The sequence below is a fragment of the Suillus fuscotomentosus genome, assembly GCF_016647785.1.
Source record: "Suillus fuscotomentosus strain FC203 chromosome Unknown F5891scaffold_1, whole genome shotgun sequence".
Lineage (NCBI taxonomy): Eukaryota > Fungi > Basidiomycota > Agaricomycetes > Boletales > Suillaceae > Suillus > Suillus fuscotomentosus.
This window is the reverse complement of record NW_024539513.1, coordinates 345,380-368,778: the sequence shown is the minus strand read 5'-3', so window position 1 is coordinate 368,778 and position 23,399 is coordinate 345,380. Positions and strand designations below refer to the sequence as shown.

General features: G+C 48.7%; 8 protein-coding genes across 8 annotated transcripts; 6 read left to right on the top strand and 2 right to left on the bottom strand.

The window, feature by feature from the left end:
* Nucleotides 1–221: 221 nt before the first annotated feature.
* On the top strand, nt 222–3,941 carry F5891DRAFT_1097551 (NRDE-2, necessary for RNA interference-domain-containing protein; the record flags this gene model as incomplete). Its single annotated transcript, XM_041363529.1, has 8 exons — nt 222–672; nt 720–808; nt 859–1,573; nt 1,627–1,672; nt 1,727–2,524; nt 2,578–3,378; nt 3,429–3,547; nt 3,598–3,941. The coding sequence occupies 8 exons, from the start codon at nt 222–224 to the stop codon at nt 3,828–3,830; spliced, it is 3,252 nt and encodes a 1,083-aa protein (XP_041233803.1). The 3' UTR covers nt 3,831–3,941.
* Nucleotides 3,942–7,266, top strand: F5891DRAFT_992151 (uncharacterized protein). The gene is made up of 3 exons (XM_041378164.1): nt 3,942–5,997; nt 6,052–6,237; nt 6,293–7,266. The coding sequence occupies exons 1-3, from the start codon at nt 4,179–4,181 to the stop codon at nt 6,919–6,921; spliced, it is 2,634 nt and encodes an 877-aa protein (XP_041233802.1). The 5' UTR covers nt 3,942–4,178; the 3' UTR covers nt 6,922–7,266.
* Nucleotides 7,267–7,278: 12 nt separating this feature from the next.
* Nucleotides 7,279–8,581, top strand: F5891DRAFT_5204 (UreD urease accessory protein-domain-containing protein). The gene is made up of 2 exons (XM_041372121.1): nt 7,279–7,584; nt 7,641–8,581. Exons 1-2 carry the CDS (start codon nt 7,336–7,338, stop codon nt 8,370–8,372), a joined length of 981 nt encoding a protein of 326 aa, XP_041233801.1. The 5' UTR covers nt 7,279–7,335; the 3' UTR covers nt 8,373–8,581.
* On the top strand, nt 8,457–11,088 carry F5891DRAFT_4990 (MFS general substrate transporter). The gene is made up of 19 exons (XM_041372034.1): nt 8,457–8,725; nt 8,782–8,871; nt 8,922–9,002; nt 9,055–9,094; nt 9,151–9,217; nt 9,279–9,352; nt 9,405–9,572; nt 9,628–9,741; nt 9,789–9,807; nt 9,856–9,907; nt 9,976–9,979; nt 10,030–10,147; nt 10,203–10,219; nt 10,270–10,345; nt 10,403–10,422; nt 10,482–10,491; nt 10,539–10,607; nt 10,657–10,690; nt 10,743–11,088. Exons 1-19 carry the CDS (start codon nt 8,540–8,542, stop codon nt 11,013–11,015), a joined length of 1,512 nt encoding a protein of 503 aa, XP_041233800.1. The 5' UTR covers nt 8,457–8,539; the 3' UTR covers nt 11,016–11,088.
* On the bottom strand, nt 11,088–13,865 carry F5891DRAFT_4861 (ATP-dependent metallopeptidase Hfl). The gene is made up of 4 exons (XM_041372005.1): nt 11,909–13,865; nt 11,554–11,855; nt 11,407–11,502; nt 11,088–11,353 (listed from the first exon to the last, which is right to left on the bottom strand). Exons 1-4 carry the CDS (start codon nt 13,676–13,678, stop codon nt 11,161–11,163), a joined length of 2,361 nt encoding a protein of 786 aa, XP_041233799.1. The 5' UTR covers nt 13,679–13,865; the 3' UTR covers nt 11,088–11,160.
* Nucleotides 13,866–15,603: 1,738 nt separating this feature from the next.
* F5891DRAFT_1204730 (WD repeat-containing protein 8) lies at nt 15,604–17,510 on the bottom strand (the record flags this gene model as incomplete). Its single annotated transcript, XM_041369010.1, has 10 exons — nt 15,604–15,719; nt 15,772–16,014; nt 16,066–16,191; nt 16,255–16,315; nt 16,362–16,436; nt 16,481–16,618; nt 16,673–16,759; nt 16,816–16,922; nt 16,976–17,048; nt 17,100–17,510. 10 exons carry the CDS (start codon nt 17,508–17,510, stop codon nt 15,604–15,606), a joined length of 1,437 nt encoding a protein of 478 aa, XP_041233798.1.
* Nucleotides 17,511–18,632: 1,122 nt separating this feature from the next.
* On the top strand, nt 18,633–20,751 carry F5891DRAFT_938434 (major facilitator superfamily domain-containing protein; the record flags this gene model as incomplete). The annotated part of the gene is made up of 12 exons (XM_041374162.1): nt 18,633–18,776; nt 18,832–18,893; nt 18,956–19,148; nt 19,206–19,306; nt 19,363–19,534; nt 19,576–19,625; nt 19,683–19,863; nt 19,919–20,053; nt 20,104–20,319; nt 20,371–20,472; nt 20,524–20,627; nt 20,679–20,751. The coding sequence occupies 12 exons, from the start codon at nt 18,633–18,635 to the stop codon at nt 20,749–20,751; spliced, it is 1,533 nt and encodes a 510-aa protein (XP_041233797.1).
* Nucleotides 20,752–22,495: 1,744 nt separating this feature from the next.
* Nucleotides 22,496–23,392, top strand: F5891DRAFT_992096 (uncharacterized protein). Its single transcript, XM_041378163.1, has 3 exons — nt 22,496–22,651; nt 22,705–22,750; nt 22,801–23,392. The coding sequence occupies exons 1-3, from the start codon at nt 22,547–22,549 to the stop codon at nt 22,938–22,940; spliced, it is 291 nt and encodes a 96-aa protein (XP_041233796.1). The 5' UTR covers nt 22,496–22,546; the 3' UTR covers nt 22,941–23,392.
* The last annotated feature ends 7 nt before the right edge of the window (nt 23,393–23,399 follow it).

Sequence of the window (23,399 nt, the reverse complement as noted above, 5' to 3'; positions counted from 1 at the left end):
AACGAGGTGAGGGGCAAGTTTCGGTTTCTCATCGGGAATGTCCGAAAGCACAGCTTACTTAAACAGATCTATGTTAGCGGTTAGATCAAGTTCTGGACGGATTTGAGAACACCGTGATTAGTACCTAGCTCCTTGCGCACCACGAGCCACGAAGATTGGCCCAGCTGACTCGACTACAACGACCGAATTGTTCGATGCTCCTGCCTTGAGGTCCATTCGAAATGTCCACACCCTCATTTTCGTCATTTCCACCCTCATTCGCCTCGTTCCCAGACCTTGACCCTGGTCCGAGTAGGAATACCCTGGACCGGACGCGAAATGAAAACTCCACAGACGCTCGGGAGAAAGATAGTATGGTTAAAAAGGACAACAGCCGACGTGGCAGCAAGAAGTTGGCAGACAAGTCTCGAAAGGACAAAAAGCATAAGACGGCGAAGCACGACCTCGAGCCGGTGCTTCCCAGGCAACACGGACATACATGGAAGGGAGTAAATATACCGGATGATGGAAAAATCAAGGCCGAGGAGGATAGACGTCTTGCTGAGAGTGATACTCAAGAAAGTCAATGGGATTCTCGCCCAGTATTTTTCTCTGATCGGAAAGGTGACCAACTAAATGTTACCTACGGCGGTATTCACGCTGGGAATATTCCCAAGTACCATATTGTAAACCGTAAGCCATCTCTCGGATGCCCTGTTGATGTCTAAATGATGTACAAGGTGGTAGAAGTATTCTTGGTCTTGATGGGGACTGGACTATCTATCGCGGAAGCAAGGGTATAGAGATAAACATAGGAAGGAGGCATAAGGTACCGTAGTCCTACATCAAACAGATGTCCACGAATGACCTTGTTTCTAGCAACCCGCCCTGACCGACTTGAGCGTGACAACATTGTTGGCAGCACCCCCGTCTCGACGCATTATTGGATCCGGGGATAGTTACAAATATGAAGAAGTGGACGGTTTCTTGCGACTGCCCTCCGACCATGGTTACAAAGCTGCCGAAAACTATCGTTCTGTAACCAGGCAGCAAGAACACCTTGATTCAGACTCTCAGTCGTCTACTCCAGATGACAGCTCAGGTGATGAGTCAGGACCCATTCTCACATCACATCAGTTATCTTTGAAGACACTCGAGCAGCAGTTAGCTGCCGATCCATCTTCAGTCGAAACATGGTTGTCACTCGTGAGACACTCGTTGTCCAACATTCCCGTCACCTCGAAAAACGCGACCAAGGCTCGGGCAGAGATAACGCTTGCTATTCTTACCCGTGCTCGTGCTTCCCATCCACACAACCGGTCATCTCGCATTCTATTCTTGAATTACTTAAGGGCAGGAGAGGAAGTTTGGCACGAAAGTAAAACCAAGGCCGAGTGGGAGGAAGCCCTCAAACTTGGCGGAATTGAAATTTGGATGGAATGGCTTGAATGGCGCATTCGTACCGCTGCCGGTGGAGCTGACACGTCAGTCATGGATGCGACGCGCATCTTAAGCGCTCTCGGTAGCTCTGAAAGCTGTGAAATTGATAAACTACGAGTCGTATGGCGAGTTGCAGTCGCATTCCAACAAGCAGGTACGGAACTACTACCGCGTTGATTATCTGTATTCCTTATCGGTCTGTTTCAGGCTACTATGAACGTACTACAGCCTTATTCCAGGCACAAGCGGAACTGTGAGTTCTGTAGAATTCCACTTTGAATGAGTGCTATTTTCACACTTGTGATAGAACATTCGAGGTGCCCCAACCATTGTACGGACTTCCCCTTGAATCGCAACTGGAATCCCTCGAAGAATTTTGGGAGTCCGAAGCACCGCGCATCGGGGAGCCTGGAGCGAAAGGTTGGGGTCATTGGATCTCATGCGGTAGACCTGAGAATTCTAGTTCCCCGTTGGAGGCGATTCCCCAGATGGACGGTGATATCCAATCGAAAGATCCGTATGTCCAATGGCATTACGATGAGTCGCGCGCCGATTGCACGTCGCGTGTGCCCGCCCGCTCCGTTGACACAAGGAGCCATTCTGACCCATACGCGACAGTTCTGCTTTCGGATATCAAGGCACTGTTATTGCCCCTCCGCACGAAAGGTGCCAAGAATGCGTTCCGCCTAATCTGGTTATCCGTTCTGGGCTTGCATATTCCTAGCCTCGCAGAAACGCTATCGCAGGGATCTTGGGATGATCGATGGTCACTCACTTACCTCTATTCTTTCTCGCGGTTGGACTCAATTTTTCCTGCTACTGCAGGACAGCGGCAGCTGATCGCTGACTCTCATGCTGGCACGCTCATAGGCAGAGAACGAGAATTTTCTAGTTCATTCGGTCCGATCAAAGAGTGGAGTCGCGATACCCTCGGACCGTTGGAGTGGGTAGGCCAAGAGAAGTGGCGCATGTGGACTGCCGTAGATCTGCAAGGGATCGACCAGGATTTCGTACGAGCTGTATTCAAGCAGCTCAGATGCGGTAGTGAGGACCATGAGTGGGGCATTTATGCATTAGCATTTGAGGCAGCTCTTGATATCAAAAGGTGCGATCCAAGTCTCTATGTGTGCGCCAATGGCACTCATACTGGCGCTCCAGTGCTCTGAAGCTCTCGCGGTCGTTTTTATCGACAGCACGAGATTCTCTACCGCACTGGGCAAGCCACGCACGTCTTGAGCGCTTGCGCGAGCGGGTGGGTGATGCCCGCAAGGTCTATCAAACGGTACTTGTAGCCTCTCAGCACCCACCCACCCAGCCTTTCGTTGGTCGGTTATGGTGGGATTGGGCTGAAATGGAATGGCTCAATGGTGACCGGAATGCGGTACTACGTGTTATCCAGCGCTCAGTCAACATCGAGGGTGCAGGTGGTATGATGATTCTTCGTGTAAAACGCACTCTCGATGATATGATTAGCTGCGCTCACGAGCAGTGGAAGGACCGGGAGGGTTGGATCAAACTGCGAGCCTTAATCGAGCTGCTTACCTCCTCATCTCAAGACGGAGCACTCACGATATTTGACTCTCACACGAGCGTTAATGAGAGCTCTGATTCAAGAGAGAGCATGATGGTAGCATCTCTTATACTATTGTACAATCATTCGGTCATGCTACGAAGTCCTACTCCGCCAGCTGTCCTGAGGGATCGATTACAGATTGCTGTCAACACTTACCCGAACAATAGCCTGGTGTTGGGAATGTTTCTAGAGGCTGAGAAGGGGTATGGTATCTGGGGTCGTGTACGGGCACAACTTGGACAAAGCACGGCTGATGGAGGCCCAAGGGAAAAGAACATTTCACGGCGCATCGCAGAAGTGTGGGTTGCTGGGTGGGAGAAAGGGCGATGGCAGAGTGAGATCGAACGGACGAGGAGCGGACTTACTGCGGCGGTGGAGAGTGAGAGGTATGTGCAATTATCCTTCTCCGGCTATCATGGGCTGACATTATTTTCAGGACGACGGGAAGCGCTATTTTATGGCGCGTCATTTTGGAATTTGAGATTCGGGTTGAGGAATTGCAAAGGGCGAAGAAACTGCTTTACAGAGCAGTGAATGAATGTCCGCTTGCCAAAGGTAAGTATACTGCGATGCTCATCAAACTATAAGCTCAAATTGATATGCAGATTTATACATGGTGGCTTTTGGGCCACTGCGTTCTATGTTTAGTGCTCGCGAGCTTGATGGGTTCGTGGACATTATGGCGGAAAGGGGTATTCGGATGAGGAAAGGTGTTGATGAATACGTTGAAAGGATGACTAGCGGAGATGAACGCGGTTCTGATAACGAAGATCTGGATGGTTCCGAGGATGAGATCGAACACGAGGCGAGGCAGAGGCGGCTACTAATGCCTTACTAGCTAATTCTAGTGTACTATTCCCGGTGTGCAAATAAACCAAGACCTTGATATTGTTTTGGTTTATTTGTGACGAGGACACCACATTGCATGACAAATAGTTACAAACATTCTCCCTCGTCTTCGGTTTTCGTTAAACGCCAGGTACTGACCAGTTGTCGTCACCCAAGGCCATTGTTCGTTCATAGGTCGCGTATGTGAATATCACCCGTCCAAATCATCTGGCCGGTATATCTTCTAATCGCCCTTCTCTCCAATTACGCTCCCTACCATTAAACATCACTGACCTTCTACTTCGCCGGCCCCGTACGGGGCTCTATAGTTTATTTACAACAAATACTGTAATCCAACATGTCCACCATTCCAGCTCCCTTACTACCGCTCGCTCGTGAAGAGTGGCCAGATGAAGACTTCGATCTACCAGATGGCGACCATATCCGTTCTCTCGACGTTGAATCCGACAAGGATGATGATGATGAAGATGAAGCTATGGATTGGGATATTGAAATGGACTTCGGGAAAACTGGCGGCGCAAAGGCAAAGGCCGTCGTCGCTAGCATGGCTGCCAGATCACACTTCTCAAGGATTGTCTCTGGCAACATGATCACAATCCGTCCTCCACTCACTTGTCAGGAGGAAGAAGACGAAGATGAAGATGAAGGTGTGTCCACTATAAAGGTCGCTGCTCTTCAAATGGCTGTTGCCAAGCCCCTTCCTTCTCCCATCGACGAGGACATCGAATCTGCCTTCGCACTTCCTTCAGACCTCACACAATTGTCCCTCGCACCTCTCTCGCTTAGCCATCGCTCTTCGAAGAACTCTTTGGAATGGGGTGATCACACTTCATCATCTCAATCCTCTGATGCATATTCCTCTCTTGGACTCGCCGATGCTTCCTCGTCATCAAATTCTGTATCCTCCCTTTCCTTACACGAAACAGAAGAAAGTGAATGCGATGAAAACGAGAGCGAGCTTGAGGGGCTAGTTGTCCCCTCCGGCCTCTTCGAGTCCAGCCAGGGCGCAAAGCATCTTAAAAAGATGCTCGAACTCAAGAAGCAGGTCCTGATAACTGATCCACGTATAAAGGTTGCCAGCCCCGACCCCGAGGATGACTTTGAAACGGGCCTCCTTATCGAGGATGATGACGATTTCAGCCCAAGCAGGCTCGTCAACACAAAGCAGAATCAGCGCTACAATCGTAGCAAAAGCGCTCCTGCTCGCGCACTCTTGCCCATACGTCCGCCCTCAAGGATGAGGGCCGACAGGGCAAAGTCACCTGTAAATCCTCCTATATCATCTGCCCGTCAGTTACAGCGCATTAAGCTTTCGTCTTCACCCCCACCCCGCCCATTGTGTACACGTGCTCTCACTTATAAGGAAGCACTTTCCGCCGCCCCTCCTCCTCCAACAAACACCTTTTTATCCCCTAAACCTGGCAGTCTCCGAGGACAAAAGTCGCATTCTGGCCTTAAACCCCCTACCCCTCCCTCTACACAACGCAAGGGGCTTACCCGCAAAGCCTCTTTGTCTTCCTTAATGGAATGCAGCACCTCTCAGGCATCAGGCTCTGGTATCGTTGTTACTGCAGGTCCATCATCGGGTAAACTTGCACGCTACGAGACACCCACGGCTGCCTCACGTGCAAAGTCACACACGAGTTCAGCCAGTCGTATCCACGGCCTCGACTTTATCGTGCCACCCACGAGGCCCTCTACCCCTTCTTCAAATCCTGCCGCACTACGCTTGACTATGCCAACTTCAATACGTATGAAGTCGCGACCTGCCTTGTCCTCTGTCTTCCCCGGACCTGCCACTGTCACTACCCTCCCTACACTTCAGCCTTCGCATCGCGCGACATCACCAATACCACCTCGCCCTCCTTCAATAATATCATTACGTAGTCGTGCTAATCAGACACCACTCGTACCTTCGACATCAGCTCCTAAACTTCTGCGCCGACCAAAGCGACAACGCACATATGGTGACGGCACTGAACTAGATGCCTTTGATGACCTCCCGACGGATCGAGATAAGGAGGGAAGATTTAGGGTACAACCTAAGGCGACAAATCGTGGGTCCGTTGCCAACTTGTCAAAGTCTTCCGACAAGGAGAAAGATAAGGAGACAGGTACGATGCGCAAGAAGGGAAGAAAGGATGTCACTAGTCCAGGTAAGAACACGTGTATTTGTGTGCTCGCCCTCCTCATATACCTTCCTATTATAGATGTGTCTGGCGCACTTGCACCCGCCACCAACACCTTGAGGCGCACGAGTCGCATTGAGTTCCCAAAGGCTTCTGGCACCGAGATTTCCATAAAGAAGAAGAAAGATGCCTCATCGCCTGTGCTTGGCCACACAAGGAGAAAACCTACCCTGATCCGCCACCTCGGCAGTGCAAGCGGACCAAAAGGTACGATAGAGTCTTAGTAACTCCTAATTTGATGTTCATGGGAACGTCAACACAGTTGTGGGTGAGATGAAATGGAATCCGACAACCCTCCGTTGGGAAGGAAATGATCAAGTGCTCCGTGATTTCGATACAGTCGTCGGAACTTCCACACGCCCTGCATTGATTACACACCTCACTGGGTCATCCATTGGATCCCCAGTAGGTTCCTTTGCCGCCGGTGCTCGCAAGGTCGGCAACATGATCTTCGACCCCACACGGATGTGCTGGGTGTCAACATTACCTCCCGATGAAGAAGAACCAGATGTTTTCGCCGATCTCGCAGATGACGAGGACGATGAGGATGCGTGGGAAGCTAAGGGAGGCACAATCCGTGCCAGCCAAGGCTGCGCCAATGGCGCCATGTCAGATACAAGCTGCTCGACGAATTCAGCTATCATCATCACCGCCCCCAGCCCAGCACGCAGTCGAATACGGACAAATTCCGAGTCGGAAAGCGATCGTGGTTCAAGGGCATCCATTGTTTATGACGTGGCTGATAATTTCGTGGAAATATGTCGTGCTGCAGAAGAAAGACACAGGCAAGAAATCAAAGGATGGCGAACGTCACGGCAGACGGATCCTTTTGGTTCGCCTGATCGACGAGAACTGTATGAAATCCGTGCCCTGGCTACCCGGAAGTATTGATATTATTTTCGTACCTTATGCTGTTCCCCAGCTGTCCCCCAGTCTCCCCTGATCGAACCGCACGACGACCCCATGCATGTCTTTGATTCGCATATTCTTTTCCGGAGTTTCTCACATTTGCCGTACAAAATTATTGGATTTGTTCCATGCCACTCCCTGGATCGTTTGTGTATCGTCGATTCGATTCGTCTTTGTTCGCCTATCTTATTACTTTTGCTTGATTCTTTTATCGTCGCTCGTTCGATTTTCCTTTACGTTTCGTCTTGACTCAATGTGTATGGGATAATATGGAATACGCTGTTCAAATACATTGTGAATAGGTCGGCAATAAATTAGTTTTCCTTAGGTTCGAACTTCATAAGCCGGGTAATCGCTCTCCAACTTTAGCCGCTGCCATTCCATGTCAACTGACGAATGTCCTCTACGACTGGGGAGAGTATTCCTGTGGGCACTGGACATATCACCTGTGATTTACATTCATCAACTGTCGTCTTTTCGAAGCTCTCGTCTTCATATCCGCTCAAGCTCTTATCGCCCAGAGTTACAGAACATGGGGTTGCTATAGTGTACGTGATGAGCTACGGTGGTGGTCTGGTTGGCGGTGACTGCATGCAACTTGTTGTTGAAGTAGGAAAAGAATGCAAACTCTTACTGCTCTCACAGGTGCGACGGATGGTGTGTATTCTATGAGGATGGCTATCTAAGACCACGTCCGCCAGGGATCCACCAAAGTCTTCAAAACGCGTGCTGGAAACAGAGCATCCACGCGTTTTCGAACATCTTCTTCCCAACCGACTCCAGGTGGTCTGAGTCTGCAAGCGGTCACAACTCAATCTATGGAAGTTACCATAGCTCCAGACAGCGCACTCTTCCTCCTACCCGACCCCGTGACGTGCTTCCGCTCTGCATCCTATACCCAAATGCAAACATTCCATCTTGCCGGGAGTGCGTCAATTGTATTGCTGGACTGGGTCACCTCGGGCCGCAGGTCTATGGATGAGGACTGGGATTTCCTTCGGTATTACAGCGTTAATGAAGTCTTCGTAGAAGGCCGCCGCGTCGCACGGGACGTTTTACTGCTAGATAACTCGTCCTATGATACCCAAACTGCGTCCGAATCCTGCTTATCGAATCCTACTACCCGCTCACCACCTCGGACGCTCAAAGATAGACTTGCGCCCTATTCATGCTATGCCATGCTTCTTCTTTACGGACCCCAGACGCATGGTATCGTGACTGACTTGCAGGCAAAATATCGCACCATTTCTATTTTCAAGCGTGCTACCCCGGAGAGGTTCCTTTGGTCCCTGACTCCCGTGGATGATGGCAAAGGCACAGTTATAAGAGCTGCTGGGGTTGATACAGAGGACGTGAAGAATTGGTTCAAGGAGGTACTTAGGGGGCTGGAAGCTGTTGTTGGGATTAATGAATATCGCAAAGCGTTCCTTTGATGCTGCACAGGATGCTGTAGTCGGAATCCGACAGCCTGAGAAGGATATTCAAGTGCATGTATACTCACATTCAGGATTACCCATGACTCCATGATAGCTGCCGCGTTCCGAGCGCACTGTTATGCGATAAGACAGTTTGATGCTTATGTTCATCATCCTCTTGTCTGATGTCGCATTCAGGATCTGTCGTGCCATTGACAACAGACAAGGTCGACCTCTATGAGGCCCATGTCGACACTAGTCAAGTCGACGAGAGACGACTCCTTCGTAAGATCGACATCCGAGTCGTGCCTTGGTTGGGGCTCCTCTATTTTCTCAACTTTTTGGATCGGGGAAGTATAGGAAATGCGAAGGTGACGTTTTCTAGCTAGCTAACTAGTTGAACTCCAAGACTCTGATTCGTTTTCAGTTATACCACATGGAGACCGACTTGGGCATCACAGATAAGCAATACCTCATTGCACTTACTGCCTTTTTCTTTCCGTATGCATTACTCGAGGTAAGGGGAATATATATGCGATGTTTGCTCGTTTTACTGACCTTATGCAGCCTGCAAGCAATATAATCCTCAGAAGAGTTCGACCCTCGATATGGCTTTCTTCAATGATGTTCGTTTGGGGAATTGTCATGGTACGTGTTAGAAGCTCTCTAACATCTTCGCAATGTAATCACTCGAGACAAGATGTGCCATGGATTTCTGCACAACTACGGAGGGCTCGTCAGTAAGCTTGGTATACTCTGAAAACTAATCGTTGTCGAGCCCAATATCTATTTATAGCCTTGCGAGTACTGCTTGGAGTGGCAGAGGCCGGTTTATACCCCGGAATTGTATTTTATATATCTTGGTATGTTGATGATCTGTGTGCCTCAGAATCTCACTTCGCCGTGCTGATATCGCGCATGCAGCTGGTACAAGCGGTCCGAGCTTGGTACACGGATAGCAGCATTCTTCACTTCTGCCACTATAGCGGGAGCATTCAGTGAGTACTTCCCAGTACATCCAAGGTTTTTTGAAACATCTTATGTTCGTAGGCGGTCTCCTGGCTGCTGCTATATCCAACATGAATGGTGTCGCAGGAAAGCCTGGCTGGTCTTGGATCTTCATTCTCGAAGGACTCCTCACCGTGTTGTGTGCGGTTGCTTCATATTGGGTCGTCTCGAATTTCCCTGAGACAGCAGGGTTCCTGACCAAAGAAGAGAGTATGTAGGAAATGAGGATCTCCAAGACAATTGCTCGACACTGACATGAACGCAGGGGTTTTCGTCATTAGACGTTTGAGGGACGACATGCAGTTCAGCGCTGGCGGCGAGGCATTCCAAGCCCGATATATCTGGCAAAGCCTCAGGGACTGGAAAACCTATTTAGCAAGTATGTGCATTCATGCCATTGTTGTCAGTGTTACTGAGTGGACATAGTGGGTATATATATGGGATAGTTAGTTCAAAGATTCATAACCCTATGATTGCTCTAATACGTCCTCAGTAATGGTCCATTATTTGCGTTTTCCTTATTCACCCCGACAATCATCGATGAGGTTCGTAAATTATTCACAGGTTCAGATATTATCTCTCATGTTCCTTTCCTTACTGCCGAAACTGACAGCTTGGTGAGTGCTGTCAATGTTTATCCTGCTAAAGCGCGTGACCATCGTACCAGGTTACACAGCGACAACAGCGAACCTGCTGTCCGTTCCCGTATACATCTGGTCATGTATAGTGACCGTGATTGTGGGATTAGTCGGTGACCGCCTCGGGAAGAGAGGGTACATCAATTTGTGCGCAACATCATTTTCAAATAACTTTTGAGTCTCACTGGCATGTACACGGTAGAATTCTATTCGGAACGGGCAAGTGTTTTCAGCTTTCAATGACGAAACATAGGCTATATATCTTCCAGGTCTGGTTGGTTATATCATACTAATCACATCCAGGACTCCAGCATTGTCTTATTTTGCATGCTTCCTAGCTTCATCGTAAGTCTCACGAGATGCACTCTGACTCGAATACTAGCCTGAACATTTTATCCTCAGCGCTATATATCCTACAGCCCGTATGTGTTAATGCTCTTCCGCACTCGGATAGCATGGAACTGACACGGCCATGAAACAGCGAACTCGGTGTCCGTTAGTTGCTTTATTCTTAATTCTCTCACTGACCGTACTTCAGAGCATGGGTGGCAAGCAACGTCGAGGGCTCATTTAAACGAGGTGTCACACTTGCCATGGCTATCGGGTGGTACGTCGATCCTTACATTAACCGGGCAGTGTAATTGACGCCGATAAAGGGCAAATTTGAACGGAGCTGTTTCTTCGAACGTTGTGAGTCCGCAAAACTAGCTCAAACTAACTGCCAGCTTATATTGGCCCGTAGTATCGTGCGCAGGATGCACCTTGGTATAGGCTTGGCCATGGCATCATGCTTGCCTACATTTCAATTGGTTGGTTATGTTCAGCAGCATTCATGTTCCTGTTGCGTAGGGAGAATGAGCGAAGGGACAGAGGAGAGCGCGATGAGGTGATCGACAGTGACAACTCTGGGGGGGATATGAGCGAGTTAGCCTTGAAGAATGGGCGATTTGAGACAATCGACGATGCACGACGCGAGAAGGGTGATGAGTGGAGTCAATTCCGATATACCCTTTAGATATTATTTAGTACGCATCGAGAACGGTAAGTAGAAGGGTAACACGAGCGTCACGTGTAATGAAAATACAAAACATATATGTGGTTGCCGTCTAGAACCCGAGTCGTAGTGAAATAAAATCCAGTGTATCAGTGCAAGAGAAGAACTACCACTTGTAGTCTTCTATTTTCGTCGACGTCGCAACTGGTGCAGGGGCTGGATCGACAACACTCTGGGGGGATTCTTCAATCGGTGCTGGAGCGCTGCGCTCATGACCGCGGTTATCATCTAGCCACTTGTCCATATCGTCGGATTTATTGGCGAACGGGCGTTTACCCAAGAGGTCAATCATATCCTCACTATACAAACAATCGTCAGCTTACGGCAGCTGAAATGACACTGCGTAACATACCGTGTAATGACTTCCTTCTTCAGTAGAAGTTGGGCGACCTTCTCTACGTTCTCCCGGTGGAGTGTCAGAAGCTCAGTGGTCCGCTGATGTGCTCCACTGAAATATTATTATTAGTTAATGTTGCAGAGATCACACGAATCCACCTACATGATCATTTTCCGCACCTCGAAATCCAACATTTCGCTCGTCTTCTCACTGAATGGTTTCGTCCAACTTTCCTTCTGGCTCTCACGACCACCATAACTGACGGGACCAATGATAGTATTCATGCCATAGTTTGCGCAAGCTTCAAATGCCATGCGAGTGATCTTTTGGAGATCATCCTGAGCACCTGTCGTAATATTTTCAGGGCCGAAGAAAATCTCCTCCGATACACGGCCACCGAGGGTCATGCATATTCGGTCCAACATTTGCGGAGTGGAGAGCAGGTAGCGGTCTGGAGGAAGGTACTGCACATAAAATCATTATTTGTCAGAGACTGTCAAAGAATATCTGTACTCACTTGCGCATACCCCAAGGCCCCAACGCCACGAGGGATAATGCTCACTTTGAGAAGCGGGTCGGCATGTTCGAGGAACCAGCCGCAGACAGCGTGACCAGCCTCATGATAAGCAACGGTTTTCTTCTCCTCCGAACTAAGAACTCTGCTCTTGCGCTCCAGACCTGCGATAACGCGCTCAATTGCACTCTCAAAGTCATCCACCTTGACGGACTCGTGACCCTTGCGTGCGGCATGAAGAGCAGCTTCATTACAGACGTTCGCGATGTCAGCTCCTGAGAAACCTGGGGTAAGAACGGCAAGCTTCTGGGCAAGTTTGTCCGTATCGAGCTCCTGTGCTAGTCGGAGGGGTCCGAGGTGCACCTTAAAGATCCCATTGCGGCCGGAGACATCTGGACGGTCAATGGCTATGTGACGGTCAAAACGTCCAGGACGCATAAGAGCGGGATCCAGAACATCTGGACGATTGGTGCCCGCGAGTACTACAACGTGCTCCTGGGTTCCGAAACCGTCCATCTCCACCAATAACTGATTGAGAGTCGACTCCCGCTCGTCATTTCCACCGAAGCTACTTCCTTTGCCTCTGGCCTTTCCAATGGCATCAATTTCATCAATAAAAATAATGCAAGGTGCGTTCTTCTTTGCTGACGCGAACAGATCACGGACGCGGGAGGAACCGACACCAACGAACATCTCGACGAACTCCGAACCAGACACAGACAGGAAGGGGACAGAGGCCTCGCCAGCAGTCGCTTTTGCTAGCAAGGTTTTTCCTGTTCCTGGTGGTCCCGATAAGATAGCTCCGCGAGGTATCTTTGCACCAAGCTTCTCAAATCTAGCGGGCTCCTTCAAAAACTTCACAAATTCCATGATCTCTTCCTTTGCTTCGTCCATACCCGCAACATCCTTGAACTTGACTTTGACATCTGTGTCCTTGTTGAAAAGCTTGGCTTTGCTCTTTCCAATGCTGAAGATGCCACCTGGTCCACCACCTGCACCACCTCCAGCTCGTCGCGACATGTACAGAAGGAGACCGGCGAAAAGAATAGTGGGAGCGAAGTTAAGAACGGTATTGAAGGTAGATATCTCGTCATGGTAGGCGACTGGTATCCGCTCGTGAGGGGGTATACCAAGCTCTGCCTGAGCCTCGTCAAGCTTCCGTTCAAAAGCCTCGACGCTGCCTATTGAGAAATAGTAATCTCCACCGATAGATGCTGAGGGGTACATCGCGCCAGTGGCATTGGAGTGTAATTTGACGCGGACTTTCTGCCGGTTGATAACAATAAGCTTGTCAACTAGAGCTTTATCGAGGAATGCGGTGCGGAACTCCTGCCAGGTAATTTCTCGTGAGCCCGAAGATGAAGAATTGGTTAGAGCGTAGAAGATAGCAGCGGATGTGGCGAGGAGAGCAAGTTGGTTGACATTAAATCCATTATTGGGATTATTACCGCCTGGTGGTGGTGGTGGTGACTTCTGTCGTGGAGTCTCGTCTTCGTCGGAGGACTGACGAGACCAAGTCTGCTGCTGATATCGCTTGAAAAAGCCCTCGAGTCCCTTCGGAATTTCTGGGCCTCCATCTCCAGATTCTTTAGCTGCACCATTATTAGCCTTCTCCTTGCCTTTCTGCACATTTCCCTCGCCCTCTTCATTCCGCCGCGGTTTGCTGTCATTGTGATCTGACGGTGTTGCATATGTCCTCTGCCATCGTGATGCACCTAGAAAAACCAATCGAGTGTCTGCAAGCCTGGCAGCACGGAGAGAACGGGAAAGCATTGGATGACAAGATGGAATGAATGACTGGGTTCGCCGTACTAGGACGGAATTGAACGCTTGCGAAAATGTGCCGATGTGATTATGTCAGCCCTTTTGGACGGTTTCTGCCGTTGACCTGCGTCGTTGACGGCACAGTACAACCTTACGGTGCCAAGTGGTAATTTTAGTGAGCTTTCCGAGCAATCATGCATGTGGGATAAACAGTATTGATACTCCAGCTATGGGAGTTTCTATCAATTAGAACCCAGCAATCGGTGGAGACTATGAAAGATGAACGATTTTCAATTGGCTACTGATGCATAGTAAGTACTTCGTCAATTCATTGACCGTGTGGACGCTTCTTGTCCGTTCCGTGCGTTCTCGCGCAACCAAGCATGCCAAGGGTGCAGTGCCTCGCGGCAATATGCGAATTCTTGCGCAAGTGTGGAATCCCCTGCTCTTCTTTCCAGGACACGTCTTATTTTCAGCTGTCCATCCCCCAGTCATATGTCAAATCTCGTCGCTGAAACCTCGTTATCAGTGAAATGCTACAAGTCATCATCAACAGTATGTGCCATCTACCTTCACTCAGCACGTGGTACCCATGATTTCCCATGACAGATGTCGGACCTACTCAACGATACCCTTCCAGTCTTGGGTGAGGAATCTAACCACTAGAACACACCCAGACCGTCATTGAATGGCATGAGCGCATTGCATCTGTAAGTTGTCTCTAATAAGCTCGTCCGTCCTGCAGGTATTATGTAAGTGACAAGTTAAGTTAGAAAAGCAACTGGTGGTTTTCCTGATACTTTTCAAGATAACCGGTATTGATACCACGAAATCGAGAACACTGCGCATTCAGCAGGATATTCCTAGGCTCTATTTTGGGTGTCACAGAACACAGACACCAAAGATCCTTTCGAGTCGGCCCTTCTCATGCGCGGTCAACCGCTCACACTTCTCGACATCGCGCAAACGGATCTGTCTCGGCCTGAATTAGCATTGCTTTCTACTTGTGAAACCGCAGTCAGTAACCATCAGACTCCGGACGAGGTGATGCATCTAGCGGCTAGCCTGTAATTCGCCGGGATCAAGAGTGTCGCTGGGACACTATGGAAGGTCGACGATAGTACTGCGCAGCGCTTAGTCGAGGTATTCTACAAGAATATCCGCGAGGACGGCACAATGAATTCCAAATGAGCTGCTCGAGCGCTGCACCGAGCGGTCCAGTTGTTGGCTAGTGACAAGGACATACCCTTGGCCCAGCGCATAGTGTTTGTGCATATTGGCATATGATCATTTTCGTGCGTTCTCCAACCTTGTTTATCAAGACATTCTTGATGACTTCGCATGTAGCATTTAGTCATGGTCACACGCAACCTGTTGCCAAGGACTTCGATATTCCAGACTTTATACCTCCGCGATACGCGCACCTAATTTTGACTTCAATTTATATATTTTCTAGTTTGTGGCCTCGGAGCTAGACGTGATTGATCCTAAGGTGCACTGATGATTTGTGAGTAAGAATGAAGTTGCATAACACTAATCTAACATAACGCCTAGATACGATTTTACGATGGACGTGATAGTCGAATGTCTGATTTGCATAACAGCGTTGAATGCACATGCAGCACCGAAATCCTAGTAGTGATGAAGAGCTTGGTCCTGGCGAGATAGACCAACCGTACACGAGTGAAGATAAGTTCTCTTGTCGGAATAGACACTAGGTAGGAAAAAACGCACAAACTAGGTGTTGCCTACATATTCCCATGTTATGGAAAGCCAGGCGGCCGCGCTCCTTTAGTCAGTACAGTTGACATGCAGTATAATACATGCACGTTGATGGATATGATGATTCAATGTCACACTTTTGACAGGGTCACATGCATCGGTCCCGACAGTAAGCATCATGAGCAAATCAACTGTATTACAAAAAAAAACTGTTAGCTTTCCGTACTATCTTCTTCCACCTCAAACGCGCAACAAAACACCTCCTTGTCTAACAATACCAGCCCTTTGCCGTCGGGAGCCCATTTAATACTTCTTGTTTCAAATTTTGCTATGGAAACCGTTAATGATCCTGAATGCAGAGAAATGATGGAGCAACCTACTGTTCGCTGGTACACCGATGCACTCTGCCATATCTTCCTCTACCCCATTCTCTCCAATCCATTCGTCACTCCATGTATAGATACTACTACTCCCGCTGCACAGGGCCAAGCTGCCTATACGGACCGGGTTCCACTGTGCCTGCAGGACTGGCTTCGCGTGTTGAAGAAGACAACGCAGTCGGGGAACAAATGGATCCGATGATGCTGGAAAATCGTACAAATGGACTACCGTGGGGCAGTTTCCTATAGTCATCATGTTAAGTTATGTTCAAAGAAACAGATGTCTTGGCAAACCAAACCGCACTAGCAGTAACGTGCCAGTCTTATTCCATTCAAGCTGGACCGCACCCGACTTTGGGTTCGGCTTCGTCGGATCTGTGCGCTGTAAGCTGATTGTTTGTGGGCCTTGTAGTCGTTCATCTAGTCAGAAGGCACTTTGTCAGCATTACCACCGAATGAATGCGACAATAATATATTTCGCACAAGATAGAAACCCTCGACCCTGCGTAGTTTCAAGCCAATTTGACGGTTCCCGCCATAGCGTCTACTAAGATTGAGCACCTTCCACCTTGTTTAACCCATCTACTCACAGCGCCTGCTGGTATCTTACTTGACAACTCGAGTGTTGCAGCGGCAGACCAAGTTAGGCCATCAAGGATGTGGATCTAGAAATGTTTGACAATGATGTGTACATGGTAGATCCACATACCTTATCATCCCATCCTGCCACGGCAAGGAACATCCCAGCAGGATGCCAAGCTGCATTACGAACGCCGAACCCTGGATTTGGCTTGGGTGAAAAAGTCCCTTGCACATCTCCAGCTAGAGACAAGATCTGCAACTTGTACTGCCGATCAAGTGTCAGAGTGAACGTTTTGCCGACTCCTATATTATGACACACCTCCAAAATACCCTCCCAAACGGCGATATGATTACCAGTCGGGGATAAAGCCAGCGATGACAGATTGGACGTCGGTACAGGAAAATGCTGTGAATGCCTTTCTAGTCATGAGCTATGAATGGAGAGAATGAAATCATGCTTACCCGTACTAGTTTGTAACCGTCAGTTGCGTCATACACACCGATGGCGTCTTTTGATCTATGTCGCTCAGCCAAGACAAAGTAACGGGAATCCGAACGGAAAGCATAACCTGGGCTTGATTAGATAACATGACAAGTGGGTGATGACACTATTTCACGGTACCTTTATCAGGGTGTATTGGGAACTGTATGTATGTGGCATTGCCGGTGACTAAAGACCAAATGGTAACTCGAAGCTACCGACAAATCAAACAAGCGACAGACGGTCGAAACGGAGCTGTACTTACGCCCCACTGAGAAAAACAGAGAATGTGGCGACCATCCGGTGCCCACTCAGCTTTGAGGAGGCCTTCAACACCGGCTTCGATTCGGGCATTCCAATTTTCGTCCCGGAGCTTGAAAACCTCTACTATGCCTTTCTTCGCGGAAGCAGCAAGGAGATATTCAGAGTCGCAAGACCAACCAGCATGAGATATCCACGCTTCTTGCGAGACTCCTGAGCTTAATGGGGTTGGTTTTGAGTTGGACAGAATGGTAGCTGTGCTGGAAGGCGCGCTGACTGTCCATGTGCGCGTGATCTGTAGAGTGTCCGTTCGCCTGACAATCAAGGTGTTTTCGACGACGTTGAGAATGAAGTGAGCGCCTGGGCTAAACGACGCAAGGTTTCCGGATTGTTTGTAGATTTCTGTAAAGTCCATGATCGCTGATGTCGATGACTCGTGAATATATTAATAGCAATGAACTTGAAGTGCTTATGTAATGTGGGTATTTGGAATTGGGACACTGCCGCTCGATGGTGACTTCCGTTCCCCAGCTGGTGGACTACATTGGTTCACCTTATCTTCAATATTAATGTGTCTTTGCTTATGACATCGATTTCTCTTCAAATACATACTTTGTCAAGCTGCTATAACAGGAAATTCCAAGATCTACTGCGCCCTCACGGCCTCCGAGAAAGCATACGATGACAGGCATGTCATTCATGATTCCACACGATGATACTGGTGCTTACCAAGGTACGCCCACTCTCGACGAATGTGTCTTCATCGACAGAGCACCGCGCACTGCAGTCGCAATCATGTGGAGTCTAAGAAGGGGGATCAGTGCCGTCTGTTTCAGAATGATGTTCACTTCTGCCTTGCAACGCGGTCTATTTCAGTCTTCACGCTCAAGCTGAGTACCTAGAGACAGGAAGTCCAATATAGCACGTGCTGACTACGGTCTCGGACTGGGAACGGCGGAGAAATCCAGGCTGGGAGATTGCTAAATTGAAGTGACACAGTCGGGTCATCGTTGTTGGACAGGACCCGTACCCCGAGATGGAGATAGTGCCATTCCCAAACTTTCTAAATTAACAAAATCGCAACTTAAGGGTCAAACGTACACCTGACCTTGTAACAGCCTTGGGTTGAACTCTTAAACGCATTTAGGGGCTCTGCTCACATGCTGGGCTCTGCTACCACTAGCCCTGGCAGTGAACGCGACCGGCCGGCGACCACTAGTGGGCAATCCCAGGTATGGAGGCGCGCGCCGACCTTGAAAAGGCCTGTGGGCGGACACAGGATGCTCCACGTGCGCACTAGTCCAAAGATTGACATCGGCACGTCGGCATCAGTCAGGTCTAGCTGACAAAGTACCTCCTAGACACAATGTTGACAAATTTTAGACTACATCCCAACTTGCCGGTATGTCACTACGAGTGTGTCAGTATGAGCAGAATACCCGAGGACCACGCCTGTAGGGTCCTCTTATCAATCACCTTTCAGCCTCTTAAAATGGCACCCTAATCTACTCGCTCCCTCATATTTCTGGCTGCAAACATGGCCGACTCATCTAGGCTATCATTTCAATCAGCCACCACCGCCAACAAACTTGCGGAAAACTCAACTATCACTCTCGACAACAAGGTCGACCCAGACTCACATCTAGTGCTCTTCGATCAGGGTGACCCAGCCAATCCAAAGGTACTTTTCACTTGCTGCGAGACTACCATGTCCATGACCTCACAATTTCATTTAGAACTGGTCTGTTGCAAAAAAGTGGTACCTCACTGCCGCTGCTGGTCTCCTGGTCCTCAATGCGTGCGTACAGCATCTCTCGGGAAATATTAAACGCTCAACTTTTGTTTGTTTGCCCTATCTAGCACCTTCTCGAGTAGTGCCCCATCTATGCTACTACCCACTTTCATGGAGGAATTTGGCGTGTCAGAGGAGGTTGCAACGTTGACTGTTTCGCTTTTCGTGTGCGGTTACTGTGTTGGCCCTTTGCTTTGGGGGCCGTTGTCCGAACAGTACGGACGACGCCCAATATTTATAATATCTTTTTTCGTATACATGGTCAGTCTGCCTCTCCATTCACTGCCCGCCTTTCACTCAATTACCTTTATATTTTAGTGTTTCCAAATTGGCTGCGCTTTGTCCCAGAACATCACATCCATGTTGATTTTCCGTTTCATTGGGGGTACATTTGCAGCTGCCCCATTAGCAAATTCAGGGTAGGGACTCTCTACTCCAGTGGGAAAGTTATATTCTTACAACGCGAGTCTTCTAGCGCGCTCATATCGGACATCTGGGACGCAAAGCAACGCGGCACTGCTCTCGCCGTTTTCACTGTGGCTCCGTTTGCTGGTCCAGGTGTTGGGCCAGTAGTATCAGGATACCTTGTTCTAGCTGGTGTATCATGGCGCTGGCTTTTTTGGATATTGACTATCTTTGCAAGTCCTGTCTCCATGTTCTGTCAACTACGACTCACATATGTTTTTAGGCTGGCGTCTGCTGGTTGCAGATCATTTTCACGATGCCCGAGACATATAGGTGAGAGCATCTTACGGAATGTCTTCTATTGGCCACGCGCTCATCCCATAATTTTAGTCCAGTGCTTCTTGCCAAGAGAGCTAAAGAGATCCGGAAGCGCACTGGAGACGATAAATATTATGCTGCCACTGAATTACAACGGATAACATTCTCACAGCGCATAGAAAACATTCTTGCTCGGCCTTTCAAGGTTCTCTTTACTGAGCCGATGATGATTGCTATAACTCTGTACATGAGCGTAAGTTTGGCTATTTTGCAAGTCGACGTGAAGGTTGTTGACAATTATATCCTAGTTTGTCTATGGCTGTATATACCTACTCTTCGAGGCCTATCCCGTGGTTTTCACCGAGGGTCACAACTTGAATGCGGGTGTTTCTGGACTCGTGTTCCTTCCGCTACCCATTGGCGGGTTTCTTGCGGTTGCAACGGTATGTATACTTCATTCTTGTGCTTCCACGTTCTTAGCATGTGTTTTTAGTACATTCTCTTTTTTAACCCAAGTTACGAGCGCAAAGCTCAGGAATGCGCACCAAACCCTGTGCCGCCAGAGTTTAGATTGAGGGTCGCCATGGTCTCAGCGCCATTCCTTGTTATATCGTTCTTCTGGTTTGCATGGACGTCCTTTCCTAGCGTCTCGATATGGGCCCCGATGCTGTCGGGTGGATTGCTCGGATGGAGTATTTGCTTGATATTCGTATGTCGTTACAATCTGCGTACTGGCTTACGGCTCACGACGGTTTTGAAGCTTGCCCTGATTAACTACATCATCGATGCATATTTGGCTGTCGCTGCCTCGGCGCTAGCTATAGTTACTGTCGTTCGTAGTCTGTTCGGCGCTGGATTTCCTGTGAGTGACGGTAATATTCTGCCCTCCATCAGCTCATCATTCTTCGCTCAGCTCTTCGCCACTCAAATGTACGATAGGCTCGGCCCGGAATGGGCTTCGTCACTACTTGGTTTCATCGCTCTGCTTATGATGCCAATTCCCTTCGTCCTGTCAAGGTATGTTTCACACAAGGATCTGCTGTATTATGTTGGACTAACACTGAAAAGATATGGAGCAACATTGAGATTCAAGTCGAAATATGCTCCTTCCGGACCCCTACCTTCAAGCTCGCCGGCATAACTCAATAACAACATATTTCATGATATCCTAAATATCCCATACATATGATACATACTGCATATTAAAATTAATGCGCAGGCCTGATCGCGGCAGAGCCGCTATGGTCAGACTCGAACTATGAGGAACTCGCGTCGGTGGATTGGTCATGATACAGGAAGGCTGCAAGTACGAATAGATAGTTCGTTGTCCCCGGACTGTACGTAGTAGGAGGTCTGAATATTTAAGCACCTGTATATCGAATAGTTTCTTTCTTGCATGACTGTAAGCACGCTGGCTTCGAGTTACTAGAATTTGCATAATCTATATGAGTACTGTCTGCGATACTGAAACTTAGGCTCTCGATATCACTCCCTTTCGGTGTAACGTACGGTTAAGCGGACGTCTTGGCTAACGTGGCAATGGCTTTCCACAAGTTTCTAGATCGTTCCTTAGCGGTCTCACTATTCTTCAGCTTGTTCAAACGATAGCGCAAGCTTCAGCTCTAGTGTTGAAATATGTTGCTTCCGTCCGCAACGCTGACTCGTCTTCTCGGAGCTTGCTTGATGAGTTCAGTTCCATTGGTGGAGTCCTGACCTGCTGTTATGGAGATCGAGAAAGATGATACTCTTCCGGATAATCTGTTTTGCACTTTCAAATCTGATGTGCAATTTGGCGACTGGTCCGTGACGGACCAGTCGCCAAATTACACATGGAACTGAAAAATATTCCGTCAAAGGAACAGGAAACAGGGAAGATGAAGACGATGACTAAATGGATGTGGCCGTTCAAGGAAAAGGAAGCAGGGAGCAGAGCTGACTGGAGAAAAGGCTGATCGGCTAAATTACCAAGAGAATTTTTTTGAGCTCTCCCGCGCACCGCGGCGCACGTGGTCTTACACGAGTTTTGTGCAAGGCCGAGGCAGTCGAGGACTTTGGTGTGCACGCGATGTGCACCGCTACAGATAGTGAAATCATAGGGATCACGATCACATTGCAAAAAGCACTCCCAGTCATGGGTACCTTGTTAATTCTACCAGAAGTTCATGGGCAAACGCCAATACATAACTTCAGGCTAACTATAGCCGGCAGAAAACCATATGACATCCATGTCCATTGGAAGGGCGTTCGACTTGAGATCAATCGAATCTGGCGTTCACACATGCGAGGCTTTGTGAGCTAATCACGGCCAAGCCCATTGTCTGATAGGCGGGACCAAACGTGTGTCAGGAGTTGTACCAGCCACGGGCGAGCGGACGCCGAGCCCATAGTGGACTCGATAGCCTGTTCCGATTCGTACCAGAACAAGTGGGCAGTGCCGATGTGCTTGTGTAGGAAAGACAACGATACCGTGACGGTCTAGACTCAGAACGACACGAAGGTAAGAACACACGACCGTGCGAACAAGAAAAGCTTGTTCGACGATAGGAGCACGTGTCGGGCCAGAAGTCGACTCGATGGCCACCCAATGCAGCACGTTGCAATTATGCAGAAAATACTACGATGCGGTGGAATCAGGGCCAATTGGATCGTTGACACGAATAACAACAGGAATATCCAAGAACTTCGCAGCAAATGCTCGTGTACATTTCTGTGAAATGAGTTAAAATAAATGCCAAGCCATTTGATATAGTCACGAAGGTTAAACGTTAAGTCATGAGCAGACCCGCAGCCTGAGTATGTTGGCAAACCGGCCACCACCTCGCAGCGGGAATATTTATTTGAATTTGAATATGTGCCAAGGTTACCTGATGTTTCCCACGCTGTGAAGAGTCCAAACAGCAACATCGTAAACTCAAAACTCGTTATACTTGCCCACCATGCCTCCCATGGCATTGACCGGAATCGTCACTAAAGCCGGCTGCATGCGCAAGACAGCCACTGTGACTGTTTCACGCCATGTCATCCACAAATTAACCGGAAAAGTACACTTTCAATTTCGCCCTACGAAAAACAAGCATGCTCACCCTACCTTCAGCGCATCGAACGAAGCAAAAAGATCCTAACACACGACGAACAAGAAGGTCTGTCGCCATAATGCCACTCTCCGCATATATGCTGAGATGTGCAATAGTCCTTCGATTGAACGATGCCGTGTTAATACGAAACTGTCCTCCGATATCCGCGCGGAAACGATTTAAGCTGGAAAAGATCTTGAAGAGTCCAGAGACAGAGCGGGATTTGGCACATATGCAGGCTGCACAACAGTCGTAGGAGTGTGATGGCACCGAGTTAATGTGTACGTTTACTCGCTCGCACAGACAAACTCGCTCGCCCAACGTAGTCGTTTTTGGACCTGATTGACCAAACTTCCAGAGTCTGCATGGCATCCTAGACTGCGCTTCGAGTCCTTTCCTTGTTCATATTCATCATGTAGAGGCGCTCATTCAATAAGCATTCATTTCAAATATATGTGCTACTAACACGCTTTCGACTGTCCCAGCGTTATGCCCAAATGATGCAAAGCTTCACGTCTAGAGAGCCCTTGTTTCGAGGGTTCGGTGACATCGAGGCTGGGTTACTTGAGCTGGTACACTTCACGAATGGGAAGGAACCGCTTGAGGGCCCGGTCAAGAACGGAAAGCTGATGGGCTATCAATATCACGTATCTGATAGGGTGTATATTTATGCAGTAGCAACATGTTTGTACTCGTGACTCCCCAACTGTGATCC